The sequence below is a fragment of the Cynoglossus semilaevis genome, chromosome 14, assembly GCF_000523025.1.
Source record: "Cynoglossus semilaevis isolate Cse_v1.0 chromosome 14, Cse_v1.0, whole genome shotgun sequence".
Taxonomy (NCBI): Eukaryota; Metazoa; Chordata; class Actinopteri; order Pleuronectiformes; family Cynoglossidae; genus Cynoglossus; species Cynoglossus semilaevis.
The window spans coordinates 3885679-3902107 of record NC_024320.1 but is presented as its reverse complement, the minus strand read 5'-3'; the positions used below and the strand labels follow the sequence as shown (position 1 = coordinate 3902107).

Here is a 16429-nt window from a genome sequence, read left to right as displayed (position 1 = left end):
CTTGCACACTGAAATCACTTTTTTTCCCCTTACAGACTTTGGTGAGTAAAGAAGCAGAAGCAGTGAAAATAAATTTGACAGTTTTATTATTTTTTTTATATATTTTTTTAATGGTCTTCGCTCCTGATGCGGATTCGATTTCACGATGTTCAGAATCCCAGATGTTTTAGCTTTTCTGGCGCTGTGACGAAGACACCGACTGAAACTGGACACAGGTCTGACTGTATATGTGCATGTACCGTAGGAGGAGCACAGCACGAGTATCATTTCCTGGGACGACTGCCTCTCCCTCACAAACGCACAAACACACACACACACACACCAGACACACACACCAGACACAACGTCTGCCAGCTCATTACCACAGCAGCCGTCTTGCCGGCGTGCTCACAGTGGTTTATGCTTACAGTAATGCCATTAGTGTGTGTATGTGTGTGTGTGTGTGTCAATGCGCAGACAGCGGTGTCAGAGGTCGTGAAGACCTTTCATTTAAAATAACAGTTCTCGGAAGAAGCTCACGTCTGTCTGTGCATCAAAATAAATCACCGATGAGAGTCTGTTGTTATTTCTGTCCGATCACAGACCAGGACCAAACTTTACATGTGAATGAACACTTACGGAAAAGGCGCATTGTTGAAAAGGAAATCGTCAGGCGTCAGTGGCAAGAACAAACGAAAAGTCTACAGTAGTGACTCTGAAATAATGAATTGGATTTAAATGTGCTGCAGGAACAGACTGACTGTGATTCTAGTGATTTGTTTCCACTAGGGATGAGCTCGATGCTGCGTTTTCATGTCCAGTAGCAATACTGCAACATGAAGTATCTGTTGATATCGATATCAATCCTATACCTCATTCTCATTTCTAGCATGCCACAAGCTGTGTTCGTGTCCACGACATGTTGCACAAAGATGAGTTGAGCATTTGGACTTGGATGTGCAGTATTGGATTCAAGGTTCGATCCTGAAAATCTTGACAAATATCACACAGATATCGATCCTGATTAACGGATCGAGCCATCCCCGGTTCCCACACCATCGTAGGCCACGTGTACTTAATGATATTAAACCAACAGCAGCAGTTCAGTTTCCATTTTTTTTACCTGCCAGAAGGAGATGTGACTGTCAGCGTTGGAGTACGTGGCCAGGTAACGACCGTCAGGGGCAAACGACACGGCGGTGATGGGACCTTTGTGACCGTGGATGTTCTGGAGTGAAAACAGAGAGATTGAGGGTGAGAAGGACGGAGAGAAAACGTTAAGGATGAGGGGGGAAAAAAAAAATCGCTGATCACGAAATAACACATTTTTTTCCACACAATAAAAAAGAATCAAAATGTATTTTATTTATTAAAAACAAAAATACCGTAAATTTAGGGCATTATTTTGAGTTTGAGAATCTTAGACTTTCCTTCCCTTCCTTTTACTTTCCTATATTCCCTAATATGCCCTAAGACAGGTTTAAGGAATCATGACGACGGGTTTTTTCTGTAGTTTTTCAGACTCTTAGCAAAATAATAATAATCTTTCTGAAAAGCTAAAATTTTGTCTGTTTTTTTTTTTCTCTCTTTTTTTTTCTCCTGGTCACATTTACCCTAACCCTAAGTTGTTTGGCTCCCTACAGATAATTCCATCAGACCGGGAGGCAGCTTTTAGTCCAACATATGCTGTCGCTCGCCTCCAGAACTCAGGGGACGGAATCAAGCCATGCCGTGCCGCGTGTAACGCAATCAAGCGTCCCAGCAGATGCAGGACGTGCAAGGCAATAAATGCCCTCCCGAAAACACTCCCCTCCCGACACACACACACGCACACAAATACACGCACACTTAGCCCCTCCCCCACCCGCTGCCGCCTCTGGCTGTGACTGGGTTTACACTCTCTCACCTCCAGATCGGATTAAGACACATCGCCTTCAGCGCTCACATAGTGAAATAATAACACATCTGCAGCGATTAAAGCTGGGGGGGGGGATAACAAAATTAAATAAAAATCTCATTTTATAATATTTGGTTCCCTCCCTCCCCCTGCTGGTGAAAATAATATTAGATTCCTGTGGTGTTGACTGAGAAAGGCTGCCCGTCACCTTCTAATGAATCCGTTCATTTTGACTTATTCACCTCTGTCTCACGCTCTCTCTCTCTTTCTCACACACACATACACACACACTTACACCCTCCCTCCCCCCTTGCCCAGGTAATTTCTTCTGACCATCACATCACGGTGGTGACAGCGTCTGTTTGGAACAGGACAATCACAGCATACAGAGTAGACGCAGACATTCATCAGCTCTGAGACCGAGGGTCCTTTGACACACACGTCATGTCTAAAAGCACTTTTGTTGTCAAACATCATCAGCTACACACACACACATAACTACACAGTGTCTGATTTGACTTTTTAAGGTCTCTTGAAGGCGTTTTTAGGAGGGAGAAGTTCGTCTTTATGAAATAGTAAATTAATACAACAATCATACAGCGTTAGGATACTGTCGTACACAAGGTTCAAATCACGCAAACGTCCGACTGTCAGCCTGGGCAGGGACGTAAGGAGAGGATCAGACATACAAACAAAATGTGTTATAAAAATCACAAAAAATACATAGATGAAAAAAACAACAACAAGTGTGAACAAATGTGAGAGGGAAAAAAGGTTTAACGTAAAAATAAAAGATACTTTGATGTTTGTCATCATGAAGCTTTGTGTGTGTGTGTATGTGTGTACGAGTGAGAGAGAGTGTGTCATGGTGGACTGCCTACCAAATCAATCAGCCTATCAGAGAGCAGTGGAGCACACTGAAACCATTTACAGAACTCTGTACTTCACTACACCTGACGCCCGGGGACTGCACCGTGTGTTCGTTTTTGTGTGTTTGTGTGCACGTGTGTGTGTGTGTGTAAGCGCGTCATCCCAATTTTACTTCCATTACCACAATGACTGACACTTTCATAAACCCTGGTCCACAGTGTGTTCAGTATTTGATGTGTTGATTGCAAAAGGCTAAAAAAAATTCAAAATATCAACTGTTAGTGTTGAACTTGATCATGTGACCTGGGCCTTTCTGTATTCAAGACATTAAAATGACCGGTCACTGTGACTCAATGGCACTGAAAAATGACAGATTCTAACAACACAAGGGGAGGTTTTATGAATTAGTTCAACACCAGATAAAGTCTACGATATCTCAAAAATATTACATCAAACAAAGTGTTTGGAATCGGTACCAAAATGTTCTGTTAGGCCATCTGCCAACAACACAAAAATACAAAGGTACAATTTACTTTTCAATAGTCATCTGCCAACAACACAAAAATACAAAGCTACAATTTACTTTTCCAAGTGAGAAACATAGATTCGTATTTTTCCATTGAAACTAAAAGATTTTTTTTATGTCATAACATGTACCTTTTTTTGTTAAGGCATGGGAATTTCTAAAACTAAAATATGTGCCGTAGAAAAATATCTTGTGAGTACATGTGAAGTAGTGAGGTGGTGTTGGTGATTATTAACGTTTGCTTAGAGCAGTGTTTACCAACACATATTTTAGATTTGAAAAATCCCATAGTCCAACAAATAAAATAAAAAAAGTATGTCAAGAATGAAAATAATCTTTTAGTTTCAACGTATTCACAATTCACTTTGCCAGTGAGAAATCTGTTCCTGTTTAGTTGAACTAAACACTGATGCACCTGCAGGAATTGAAGAAAGACACATTGTTCTTCATTTTTCTGCTGCTCAGCAGCTCTTTCTTATTTTACTTTTCATAGCCATCTGCTGCCACCAAGGATAATTCCTTAGAATGTCATGTTGACAATGGAAGACTAATTATATTTTGTAGACCACACAAGGGAGGTTTTATGAATTAATTCAACACCAGATAAAGTCTATGATATCTCAAAAATATTACATCAAACAAAAGTGTTTGGAATCAGTACCAAAATTTTCTGTTAGGCCATCTGCCAACTTTTTTTTTAATTAAATCCAAACCTATAACTTTAAATGCAAAAGCTAATTAATAACACACTGTAACTGACCCACAGAGGAGACACTGGCTGGCCTCCCGTTTAACTCCCGCGTGCTGTGATTTAGAGCGGTTTATCGAGCAACACAAACGCATCGAAAAGGGCCGAGAAAAAGGTGAGATAAATCTGTAAATAAACTCTAAAGAGCTAATAAATTAAGGCTGACAGGTGAGCGTGCCATTTGCTCAGCCTTTTATGGGATGCTGAGTGGGAGGTGCACGAAGCCCCCCCCGAGGAGAGGCTACACCTCCGGTGACAGAGCGATTCCTCCGGTTTCAGTGGAAACAGATGCAGACGCAGAGAGAGATAAAGAGAAAGATCATTCAGATTGTTTCTTTGTGTTCAATTAGTGGACTCGGTGGAGTCTGTTAAAGAAGCAGAGCCAGCAGCTGGACACACACACGCACACACACACACACACACACAGGCAGTGATGCAGCTGACAAAGGAGTGTTCACCAAGGCTGATCAAAGCTGTGGCAGATGGTCATGCAGGGACAAGCTAGCTACAGTTGGACAGACACACACACACACACACACACGGTTTATATGGCCAAAACTCTCAGGTCATGTCCTTACTCTCTTCACTCAAACCTTGTCTGCTAAAAAACCTGTCAACACATCATTTCATTTTTTTTTTGCCAGAAAGTAGAGTCATTCAATAAAACTTCAAAATGTCTCCATACGTTGGTTTCAAAATGTGACTTTACTTTACTTTCACATCTACACTACTAGGTTTTTATCAATAAAAAGAATCCTCAAATGTAATCATCTGGTTGAAGTTTGAACAAACTAATGTCAGTTGATTATAAACAGCGGCCAAAAAACAATGATATCAAGCCCTAATGAATAGAGACAAGGCTGGAAGACAAAGAGCAGCAGCCCGACCAGGAGGAGGAGACCGCACGGCACGTGTCTGTTTTCCAGTCGATCACTGATCAATACATATCTAATAGAGGGAATTACAGAGAGTAGGTTTGATGTGGATCAGTTTCACAGTTATAAACTGTAAATCAGGATGATGACTGTTCTCTCCACTTACTCCGACTCTATCAAAACCAACAGCCATCTGCTGCGGCTGACGTCACCAGCTTCGACTCCCTAAACTTCCCAACTGGAAATTCTAATTCTACAAAGACCTAATAATTTAGTGACCTTTCACGTGGATCGTTCATAGCAGCCGATTGGTTCACTTTAATGATGAAGTCTGGTTCATTTAGGTAACTGTGAAAGCTCCTTCAAACTCCGTTGAGGACCAAACAAGCAAACCCTGGTCTGCCCCGAAAATCTGTGTCCTGGATTACTTAAAGGTAAACCTCGGAGCATTTCACTCACACTGGAAAATGCAGTGAATCTACCCAGTGAACCAAACAGAGAAAAGGACCTAAAGTGCAATGTATTTTGGGCTTCCTTGACTCTCTCCTGCCACATATGAGCAACTGTAACAATATGGAGTTCTACAGACAGTTTGATCGGTGTGGAAGTGAACCAAACCTGGATAATCCTGTTGTAAAAGCAATTAGAAGGATAAGCATATTGAAAGAACAATTCATTTGTAGTAATAGTTTCCTAAAAAGGTTGTTCATAAACTACAAATTTTGGTCCAAGACTTGTTTTGTAGAATTTGTTTTTATACTCCAGAATACACCAAGTAGAAACTTGTTATATATGTGTGTGTATATATATATATATATATATATATATATAGTATAATCATAGTATAATAATTATAGTTATAATAATTGAAACTGTATTTATAACATACAGGCTGGCTATGGAGGGAAAGCAAAAAGACAGAGATATTATGTGTGTGTAGTTTGTTTAAACACGTTGAAAAGGGTTGTGTAGACCAAAGACCGTGACGGTAAATTACCCAATGTGCCTACGTTTTTAGTTGTATCCTGCAGGAATCGATTTTCTGGAAAAGTTGAACTGAAGTTCAGTTCCGAGGTTAAACCTGTACTTATTGTTTTTTTTTGTTTGTTTTTTTTTTTAAACACATTTGTGTCACACAACCAGATACGTGAAAGTGCTGTGTTTGCACATACTGTACAGTCTTGTTAGGCATAGACTACAACAGTATGTGTTTATCACATGTCCAGATTAGATTTGTATTTAGTGAACGTAGCCATAATGCTAACATTAGCCAGGGAATCAGCTGAGGGGAGCAGTTCTGCAGAAAGTGGGAGATACACTGACAAACGGAATCAATAGGAAGAACCCAAACTCATAAAAGCTAACAGATGTTAAACTGTTCTATTAATAAACACGATGGCTCTACCTCACCGTGGAACAGGGTTGGTCTGAATGGTTATACACACACATGGACACACACACATAGAATCACACAAACACACCGTTCCCTGCAAAAACATTATATATCAAATGTTAATTACTGCAAATAAAACATAAAGGAAAGGCTTCTTCTGTCTTTAGCCTGTGTGTCAAACACACTCACACACACACACACACACTCGCACACACACTCTGGATGTTGGGTGAACGGGCCAGTGCTGTTATCAGATATAAATGACCTCCTCCTGCAGCCTACACTGCTCGGGTTACTGCAAATCAATACACGGCAAATTACTAATACACACACCCACTGTATACATACGTACGTACACACACACAAACACACACACTCACCATCACATGACCAAGCCATAACATGTGCAAAGACAAAAACATAGTTAAGAGCTTCATCACTTCACCATTAATCAGCTACGGGGGGAAAGTAATTACTCCTCCGTCTCTCTTCTCCCCTCTTTGGTATTTCCAACTCCCTCCTTTCCCTCCCTTCTTCTCCTTCTCCTCCTTTTGTCTTTTATACTGTTTCCATGAATCTTAAAACCTCTTCCCTAAATGTTTCCTTTTTTTTTGTCCATTCAGCTTTTTTTTATCCTCTTTCTGCCTCCCCTTTTTTCCCCATCTTTTTTATCCACTCATCTTTTTCCATCCTCTTTATTCCTCCATCCATTCTTCCCCACCTCCTTCTCTCCCACGTGCCTTTTATTTATCGTCTTTCTGTCGTAGATCCCTGTCATTTCAGCCTTTCGTTTGTGTCCTCTCTCGATTTTCTTCTTCTCCTTCCTTCGTCCCTGCCTTCTTAAAAAACTTTTACTTATTTATTTGTTTTCTCTCCTCTTTTTCTCTCCTCTACTGTTCCTCCCCCTGCCCCTCGGTTTGGCTCTCTTGATATCTACATTTTCTCCTTTTTTTCCCTTCTAAGACCTCCCTTTGTCTGTCCTCTTTCACCATACCTTCTTTCCTTCTGGGAAATCGTCTCCTTTTCTCCTTTTCTTCCTCTCCTTGTTTTCTACGTTTTTCCTCTCACCTTCATATTTTGTTGCTCCTCATCATTAGTCACCTGCTCAGACTCAGAGAGCCTTCACGACAGACTGATGGAGGAACAGCAACGAGGTCTAATCCGAACTCCTGCCTCCAGCTCTAAACAAATACACACCTGACATTTTCCCGTCCGAACATCGTACAGCGCCACAGAACCCTGCCGAGCTCCTACGGCGATGCGGTGACTGCGGTCGCAGTAGCCAACCATATAGAACCTGCGGAGGTGGAGGACGCACACACACACACACACACAGAAGGGGAGATTTGAAAACACACACTTATTATTCACACACGGTCTGACACAGTTGCCCCCTGGCTGATTTCTATCACTCCTGAATTGACCTTTGACCTTCTGACAGGGGTACACACAGCCTTAGGGGTCAAATAGCCTTTATGCCTCACAAAGCCTCCACCCACACTGACCATATAAGCAAAAACAGTGTGTGTGTGTGTGTGTGTGTGTTAAAACCTACCTGCAGATGGCAGGGAAACACTCCTGCAGGCCTTTCTTCTTCACCAGAGAACCTTCGATACAGTACATGATGATGTCCATCACCTGAGGAACCAGCAGCACACACACAATCTTCTTAGTAGGAAAATAGTTGGTTTTTTTTTTTTACATTCTGTAAAATTTGACCTCAGGAACAAACAACAGGAAATATAAGTGTGTCTCCACCAGGGGAACCAGTGACTAAAAGGACGGCTCATCAGCCATTGTTGATTTGACAAAGTGTAGGAACTACAGGGGTGCAGCTTTTAGCCCACACCCTCTGAGCCGCTCGGCTGCCTTTATTTCAATAACATTTTTCTTAAAGCCGTGCTTTATGGTTTTATAATACCTGAGGGACGATGACAAAAAACTCAGACAGAAAATGTCAGCATTTTCTGTCTGAGCATTGCGAGGTTTTTCAAAGGCTTCCTCCCTGTGATGCTGAGGGCAAAATCAAAACTGAATAAAAGTGATACAACCCCCTCATTACTCCAACATACTCATAGTCATGTGCAAAATTATTCAATTCCAGTGCGTGTATATATATATATATATATACATATATATATACATATATATATATATACATATATATATACACATATATATATATATATACACACATATATACATATATATATATATACATACATATATACATATACATATACATATATACACGTATATATATATCTGTTTTTGTATTTTTTTTGTATAAGTAAAAAATAAAAAATGTATTTATATTTATTACTGCTATTTAATATTTTATATATTATAACATTTTTACTCTGACCTGTGTTCATTTCGTTGCGTAGCGCAGCTTAAGATTGGGCCCTGTAGTACTAAGGAAACATGGGATTATAATGTCCAAAGACATAACACAGTGAGGCATGTTCTAAAGAATTCATTTTTTTTTCCATTCTTCACCTCAACCAGCAGGTCGACCACATCTCCGGGCATCTTCTCGATCAGGATGTCGATCACCCTCAGTATCTCCGTCTTGGCTCGGGCCAGAGTGGTGGTGTGAACGTTCTGCTGGGACTGAGAGTTGGCCTGGGCTGCGTTATAACGATGGACCTGGGGTTTTAGAGAAGGGAGCGAAAACATTGTTTTATGTCGACTCTGGAACCAGGAAGGACACAAATCTGAGCGTCATGGTTACTGCACCAAGTGGGCAACATTTGGAACAAAAAACTAAACAAAGTTCAATTATCTGTTAAGCATAAGATAATGGTATAAAGTTTGTTCCTTAAGGACTGGGCCGACAATAAATATTCCGTTATTACTGCAGCCGGATGCCTGCTGGGTCCGTTAAGCCTCACCTCTCTTGCGATCGTGGTGATGAATGCAGGAGGTCTGGCTGTGGCGATGAGGGAGAGAGCATGACGGGCAGAGCGAGCAGAATCAGCCGGTGGGTTGAGAGGTAAGCCCATGGTGATGCTTGAGAGAGAGAGAGAGCAAAAACAATGTGACTGTTAGTTATAAAGCAACACGACACTTTGGATCATAAGCAGCGAAATATGAGAAATAGCACCTGAAGAAGACATTTTCAACATTGGTTTAAGGACTTTTTCATTGTTTAGAGAACACCATGTGTGATTGCCAGCTCGACCGGGACCAGGCTCATATTCAGTTGCCTCAAACTTTATTTTCTACCAAAGATGGCTCGATCTGATACTCACGATCAGTGATCTAGTGTTTACATTTCTGTAGCGAACATCGCAAAAAATGTAGCCTGCCTGATCCGATACCAAAGCCCAAAGGTATAACTCAACTTTGCACGACATGCTGTAGACGGTGACACTATCGGCTGCCTACGACATGCTGCAGGAGAAAAAAAGTTATCAAACAGACATTGGTATCAACAGATACTCCATAGTTGCAGTATTGGTCTCAGACATGACAAAGTTGTATTGAGCCTACTTTCATTTCTATGAAATATTTTCATTTCACTTTTTGTTTTTTTTTAAATGTTTATATGTAGAGACATTTTTCTGCACTCAAATCTATCATTCTTTTGTGAAATATTGCAAATTTCACAAAGTGTTTTAACTGTAAAATACCCAAACCTCTGCCACCAAACTGTGATATGTTTTCCTCGTTCTCTCCCCCTTCTGTCTACCAACAATGATTAGTTTAGAGAGGCAGCGACATAACAATAATCAAACACTTCTGGAATTGATTTGGGTCGAAATTTGCTTGTAAAAAAAAAAAAAAAAAAAAGTGCGATGGAGAGATGGAGCTTGACTAATATATGGAGTGAAGAGATTAACGGGCAGCTTATAATGTCAAGGCCGAGTCAATGGGAGCCATTCAGCAGACGACAGCATAATGGACTCCCACAATGCAACAAGAATTAGACACACACACCCCAACAGCTGGCCAAACACCTCTGTGTGTGTGTGTGTGTGTGAGAGAGAGAGAGAGAGAAAGAGAGACAGAGAGCAAGGCCACCTTGTTAACAAATGACTCTGGGGAGAAAGATAGAGGGAGGGACGGGGGAACAGGAGTGATGGGTGAGGGGACAACAGAGCTGCAGGATTCATCTCCTCGGACCACAGATCCCGGCTCCAGATCCTGTAATTAATACTGGTAATATATTGGCAATAGATCAGGGATATTGAAATGTTTAATTTCATCTAGAGAGGCGGCTGTAATTGGAAAGAGTCAGCGTGCTGATATAGGGCGGGGGCTGGAGGGGGCTAATTGTAGCGAGCAGCAGCGAGGTTAACGGCCAACATTTAGAAGACGTAATGAAATCAGCCGCATAGGGACTAGGGTTACAGGAGACACACACACACACACATACATACACGGACACAGACATGAAAGGCTCTCTTAATGAAGTAAAAGACAAAATTGCCTAAAATGATCCATTTGTCTTCCAGCTTAAGACAATTAAATAACATTAAAATAAACACCATGTTTTACAGTCTTTCCAACCAGGTTCATTAGTAAATTACCATCATTGGAGTTCCAAAGTTCATTTAAAAAAAGCAGCGTTTTTTTTTTTTTATCGACAGGGATGAAGAAGTTGTCGACCCACAGCTGCCTGGTTTGATGAGCCTGTGTCATTAAGACTAATCAACAATAAAGCATTTCAACTTGGAGCCTCAAAGAAGGCAAATGAAGCCAATTATGAACGCAGCGGTCGACAGAGTGTGTGTGTGTGTGTGTTAAGCGGTCTGTGTGTGCTGTAGTATGAAAAAATTTAGATTTCCTCTGTGAAAAGTGGTCTGGAAAAGAAAGCAGCTTTTAAAGCAACACCAGCTATTGTGTATATTTAGACACAGGGTCAGAAAAAAAAAATGCCATTGTCAAAGTTATTGCTAATGTGTGTCAGTACCTCAGGAAAACACACACACACACACACTCACGCTGGGCGTGTAAAGCTGGCAACACGGCAGCATTCACAGCCAATATCACGCTGACATTATCCAGTCAATAGTGAGACTCTCACGCACACACGCAGCGAGGATTGGAAGTATTGATTTTTGTGGAGGGGAGGAAGAGGAGGGAACAGCCCGGGTCATGTGACTGGTGGCTGCTGCACAAAAACACAACGCTGACTGTTTACAGCTGCCGCTGCTTTGATGTGACACACACACTGACAGTTGTAGTGACAGGCTGACGCCAGCAGAGGTGGGGGTGCTGGGTCACATGATGCAGGTCACATGATGTGTGAAGGTTCGCACATCACCATAGACTGAACGCGAACATGGAAGCTGACGCTGAGCCTGCGTGGAAGTGTCGGGGACCTTTGTTCTCCTCATGTCAATCAATATGTCCGAGTGTTCCCACTGTGTTTGGATTACAATATTCTGACATAATGTCAATCAATAAAATCGGTGTAGGTTGTATTAAGATTTAGTTTTTTTCATTTGGGCTATACTTTAAGCTATTTCTGGACTAGATTTTGAAAAGTATTTTTGAAAAATCCCAAATTAAATTTAAATCAAATTTAAATTTCCTGGTCTATTAAAGTTATGTTTGCTATGTTTATTTACGCTGTTGGTGAGGCTGAAAGGCTATTGTTTGAATTTTGAATTTAAATTTGTTTTGAAACGTTCTCTTTAAATTTCAAGCATGTTTTAGAACAAAACAAAAAATATCTTTATTCAACCAGCATTCGCCGACTTTAATAAAACTGAATTATCATTAAATGTTGGCCAATTGGATTTTAATTGACAAGTGCTTACGCCTCGGCAAAAAATTCACTTCTTCCGTCCTGTGACTTTGTGTAAAACGCTGCTTGACTTTAACCACCAGCCTATTGTGATGGCGCATAAAAGAGAAGCCCTGACCTTTGGCCTCCTGCAGTCAAGGTGACGGCTGCTGCAGCAGCTTCTGTCCATGTCAGTGGTCAAACACCAGCTACAAGATAAATGAGAAGTTGATAGCGCTGCTTTGTTAATGGCTAAGCCGATGCATGACTGTTGACTGACATTATGATTAGTTCAGTGTGGACCGTGGCCACACCGAATAAGGTGACATCAGTCCCGGGAGTTATGCGAGTTGTTAAAACAGCAGAAAACTATTAGGTAAAATTAAAGTTGTGACACCTTTCATCAATGTGCTGCATGATTTGAAAATGTCTAAAGTCATGAAAAGCTTTTTTTAAATTTTTTTTTACTCATTTACTCATGGTTTAAAAAATGGTGTCATATTATGCCAATAAGTATCAATAAATTAAAATTGGTAACATGTAGTTTCTGGTTCACTTTCAAAATTCTCAAAAACAACCTTTAAATAAAGCCTATGACATTTATTTATATTTAAATTTGGATTTTCCTATTTTCAACAATTCCTCTAATGACTAATATCATAAACAACACTTGTTTAGTTAGCACTTCTCACACATACACTTGCACCTTCCTCAAGTCTTAACTATACATATTGGACTAACTTCAGTCTTTACCCTGACTCTAATTCGATCCTCACTCCTAACACTAAAATAAACACTGGACCAAATCCTCTGTCACACAGTGGGGATCTGAAAAATGTTGCCACAAAAATAGTATATCTCGAAAAAACTGTCCACACGAGTAGAGCTACACCAGACACACACACATACACAAACACACACGTACAGATTTCTCTGTCAGAGCAACACAGACATTCAAACATCATCATAATGTCCTGTAATCAGATTAAAGCCCGTCTGTTATAACTCAGTGTGTCAGCTCTACGATGCCTAAGAATTTACTTGTGTGTGTGTGTTATTGTCCGGAATCTGAGTGCAAAGACCAACAAAAAACAGAAAAATAAATAATTAAAAATAATTACCAATGCATCCACAATATTTTCTCCAATATCAACACCCCAACCCCCAGAAAAAAATCTGTCTCCTGCAAATAGTTTTCCCATGTGAAATACCAGCTGGCCAACTCTTAGCTGTCACCCTAACAACATTTATCAATAAAAAATAAAGCCAGGTTTACATGCTATTACATACATTTTCACAATTTGACCATAAAAGGTAAAAGAAAAGATACCCTGAAGTATAAAAACATATTATAAGATGTATCCATAAAAGGTAAAAGAAAAGATACCCTAAAGTATAAAATTAAAGAATTTAAAGAAGAAGAAAAAACATATTATAAGATGTACCTCCTTGGTCATTTAAAGAGGTCACAGAAGATATACTGTGCTGTCTTTAGCAAGGATGCTGCCCCCTGTCTGCACATTCTTTATTTGTGAAAAGGAAACGAAAAGAAGCAAGACAAAAGAACACAAAGTCGTAGACAATGATTCAAACTGTGTCTTCAGTAAGAGTCGCCCCCTAGTGTTTGACCACAGTCTAGAGTCATCACTCTGACCTTCAGTTTTATAACTGACCGGCTAAGTCCTTTTTTATGTATGTACGTTGTTTTATGTCTGTGTGAAACAACTGTCACTTTTATTTATTGACGGTTGTCAGAATGAAAAGAGGATTACAACAAATAAAATAAAAAGGAAAAGAAATTACAGAGCCCAGCTTTAATTGACCTATTTCAGGATATAAAACAGAACGTATATTCCTGCCAATAACCTTGTGTGTGTGTGTGTGTGTGTTGACTCACTTGGCGAGCTGCTTCTCAGCATCGGCACAGAGCTCGAGCAGTCCCATGAGCACCGCTGACACGTCCATATACGGCTCCCAGACAGTAAAGCCTCGGCCAATCAGATCGATTGCGGTGCGGCGGATGGTGCTATGAGCGGGGAGTTTGGGGCTGGGTGGCTGCAGCAGCAGGAAGGTCAGGGCCTTACCTGTGAATGGTAAAGAAAAAAAAAAAAGTCAGATCAAAAAGAAGATCACACTGCAAACCCTTAGAAGTTTTTGAAGAAGGACACGTGGTGTGGGTCATTTTGGATCTTTCAGTTACTATTTGTAAACCTGACATACTCGTTATTAGCACCACCAGAATTCCCGACGCAGTGAATTCAAATAAACCCTGGTACAGGGGGTCCACGGTCTACATACGTACGAACGTCCTCAACCTATGGCGTTTCGTTTCGGTTACGTTGCCATGTACCATACATTTATTAAGAAAGTCTCGTTCTATTAGTCAAAAGTATGGCCACGTGGCACTATATGCTGAAGATGGCTTTGTTTACATTCACCGTACATTGGACTGTACTATATTTACTTTCTTTTGTTTGTGTTGTTGGTGAGTTTTTTTTGGAACTTTTTGTTCTTCTTTATATTATCACGGTAGATAGGTTCCAAGACCTGCCGCGAGAACTGAATTTCCGCAAAGTGACACCATATTTATGCGCAGTAAAATGATGACGAGGAAGGTGATGATGACTTTTACAGAGCAGCCGATGATTGATTTCGCGTCTCTTCAGAGGGTGGTGCCATTTCTTGGGGCACCTCTTCCTCGGTTTCCGAAGGTGTATCCGTAGTAGTAGTCGCAGGAAGCGGCTCTTTTTTGCGTGGCTGCAAAAACATTGTGATCGGCAGTTGCTTCCGCTGCCTCTTTTTCCAGTCGAAGAGTAGCTTGTAGGCAGTCACGACGTTGTCGATTTTGTTGCAAAATTGGACCGATCGAACCATATCGTCGTCCCATTCCTGTGACATCTCTTGCAGATCCAAATCCGAGCTAGAGCATATTTCATATATGCAGTTTTCAAAAACCCGCAAAGTCGTGAATCCACAAAAGATGAATCGTGAAACAGCGAGGGACTACTGTACTAATATACAGTACATAACGCAGAAATCAGGGTACATTGCAGAGTAGGAACAGAAATCGTTGAAGACCCCCCGTATTAGGTACCACAGCAATGATAATCCTGGATTACACAACAATCACGTCAAGTCTGATGTTATGATACTTCTTCCCAAACTTGATCCTTGTGTTCTAGATCTAGATTTTCCATCACAAGCAAAGTACTGTTGAGGTTATGAAAATAACACTAACAAAATTACACTAACCAATCCAACTTTTCTTTGGAACCAGACCTGTGAGTCAGGCCTGTTTGTTTTAAATGCCTCTCTGTTACTGGCACAAGTTCCTGCACTGTAAATGTCCTTTTTAACGGTTCATGGTTTCACTCATGAGTTCTATCAGATGTGCACAATTAAACAGTTCCAGCAATGACTGTGTGAAGCCACATAATGTAGCTGCACTGTGGGGATTTCTCTTCTATGATTTGTAAACAAACAAAACCTATTCATAAAATGCCAGGTGAAAATGTTTTGCCACAATCGTTCACTTCATAGAACAAATACCAAGAAGAACAAAATAGCCACGTATTAAAAGCAGAAACCCAAACACACAGACACACATGCACACACACACAGACACAAAGACTACAAGCAATAGCATGGAGGGATGGTGTGGGGGTCAGTCCAGAACTGACCTGACATTTGAGCCAGTCTCTGCGGGGAAGCACTGACCATCAAGACATCCAGAAAATGACCCCCATCCTTCAATAACACCCCGCCCCCACCTCATCCTCCCACCAAGTCTCACCCTTGGCTGCCTGAGATCCGGAGCTTTTAGCAGATTTTTTTTTTTTTTTTTAACTGAGTGCTGCACAGTGGGACTGTCAGAGTGACGCAGATTAGACATGTTATAATGTGGTTACAAAAACAGGAAACCAACGGCATCACATGCTCACTTTTGATGGCTTTGATTTCTTTGTTGCAAAAGTCGCTTCACGTTAGATGGATATTTTTTTAATGACCTGAGGCACATGTGGGAGAAACACTCTCCATGTATGAGAATTGTAGGGATATTCACCATTTCAGCATGTATGTTGACAATTTGTCATCCATCATGGATGGAGGTTTCCTGCTGGTTGTATACGCAGCACATCAACAAAAGCAGAAACCTAAAAGAGCTATTTTGTAGCTTGAAAAATGCTAAAAAAAATATCATTCCAAGTAGCATGCAACATGAACAATGGTCATTAAACAAAAATCAATAAAAACAAGAAACAAAAATCAATGGTCTATTACTTAATTCATGCATTTACCTTTGAGAACATATATATATATATATATATATATATATATATACATATACACATATACACATATATATAAATACACATATATATATATACATATATATGTATATAT

The 16429-nt window shown here is 40.5% G+C and overlaps 2 protein-coding genes across 2 annotated transcripts in view; one reads left to right on the top strand and one right to left on the bottom strand.

Moving 5' to 3' along the window:
• LOC103389163 (threonine synthase-like 2) overlaps window positions 1-16429 on the top strand; it is a 649915-nt gene that overhangs the window by 278067 nt on the left and 355419 nt on the right. The gene's annotated exons all lie outside the window — the stretch shown is intronic.
• The window catches only part of LOC112488019 (WD repeat-containing protein 7-like), a 32415-nt gene that overhangs the window by 2337 nt on the left and 13649 nt on the right, over window positions 1-16429 (bottom strand). The window contains exons 3-8 of the mRNA XM_025061996.1: window positions 13923-14109; window positions 9183-9300; window positions 8788-8937; window positions 7844-7926; window positions 7486-7585; window positions 1103-1207 (exon numbers count right to left, since the gene is read on the bottom strand). Coding sequence (XP_024917764.1) covers window positions 1103-1207; window positions 7486-7585; window positions 7844-7926; window positions 8788-8937; window positions 9183-9300; window positions 13923-14109 — 743 coding nt within the window. The remainder of the gene's footprint in view (window positions 1-1102; window positions 1208-7485; window positions 7586-7843; window positions 7927-8787; window positions 8938-9182; window positions 9301-13922; window positions 14110-16429) is intronic.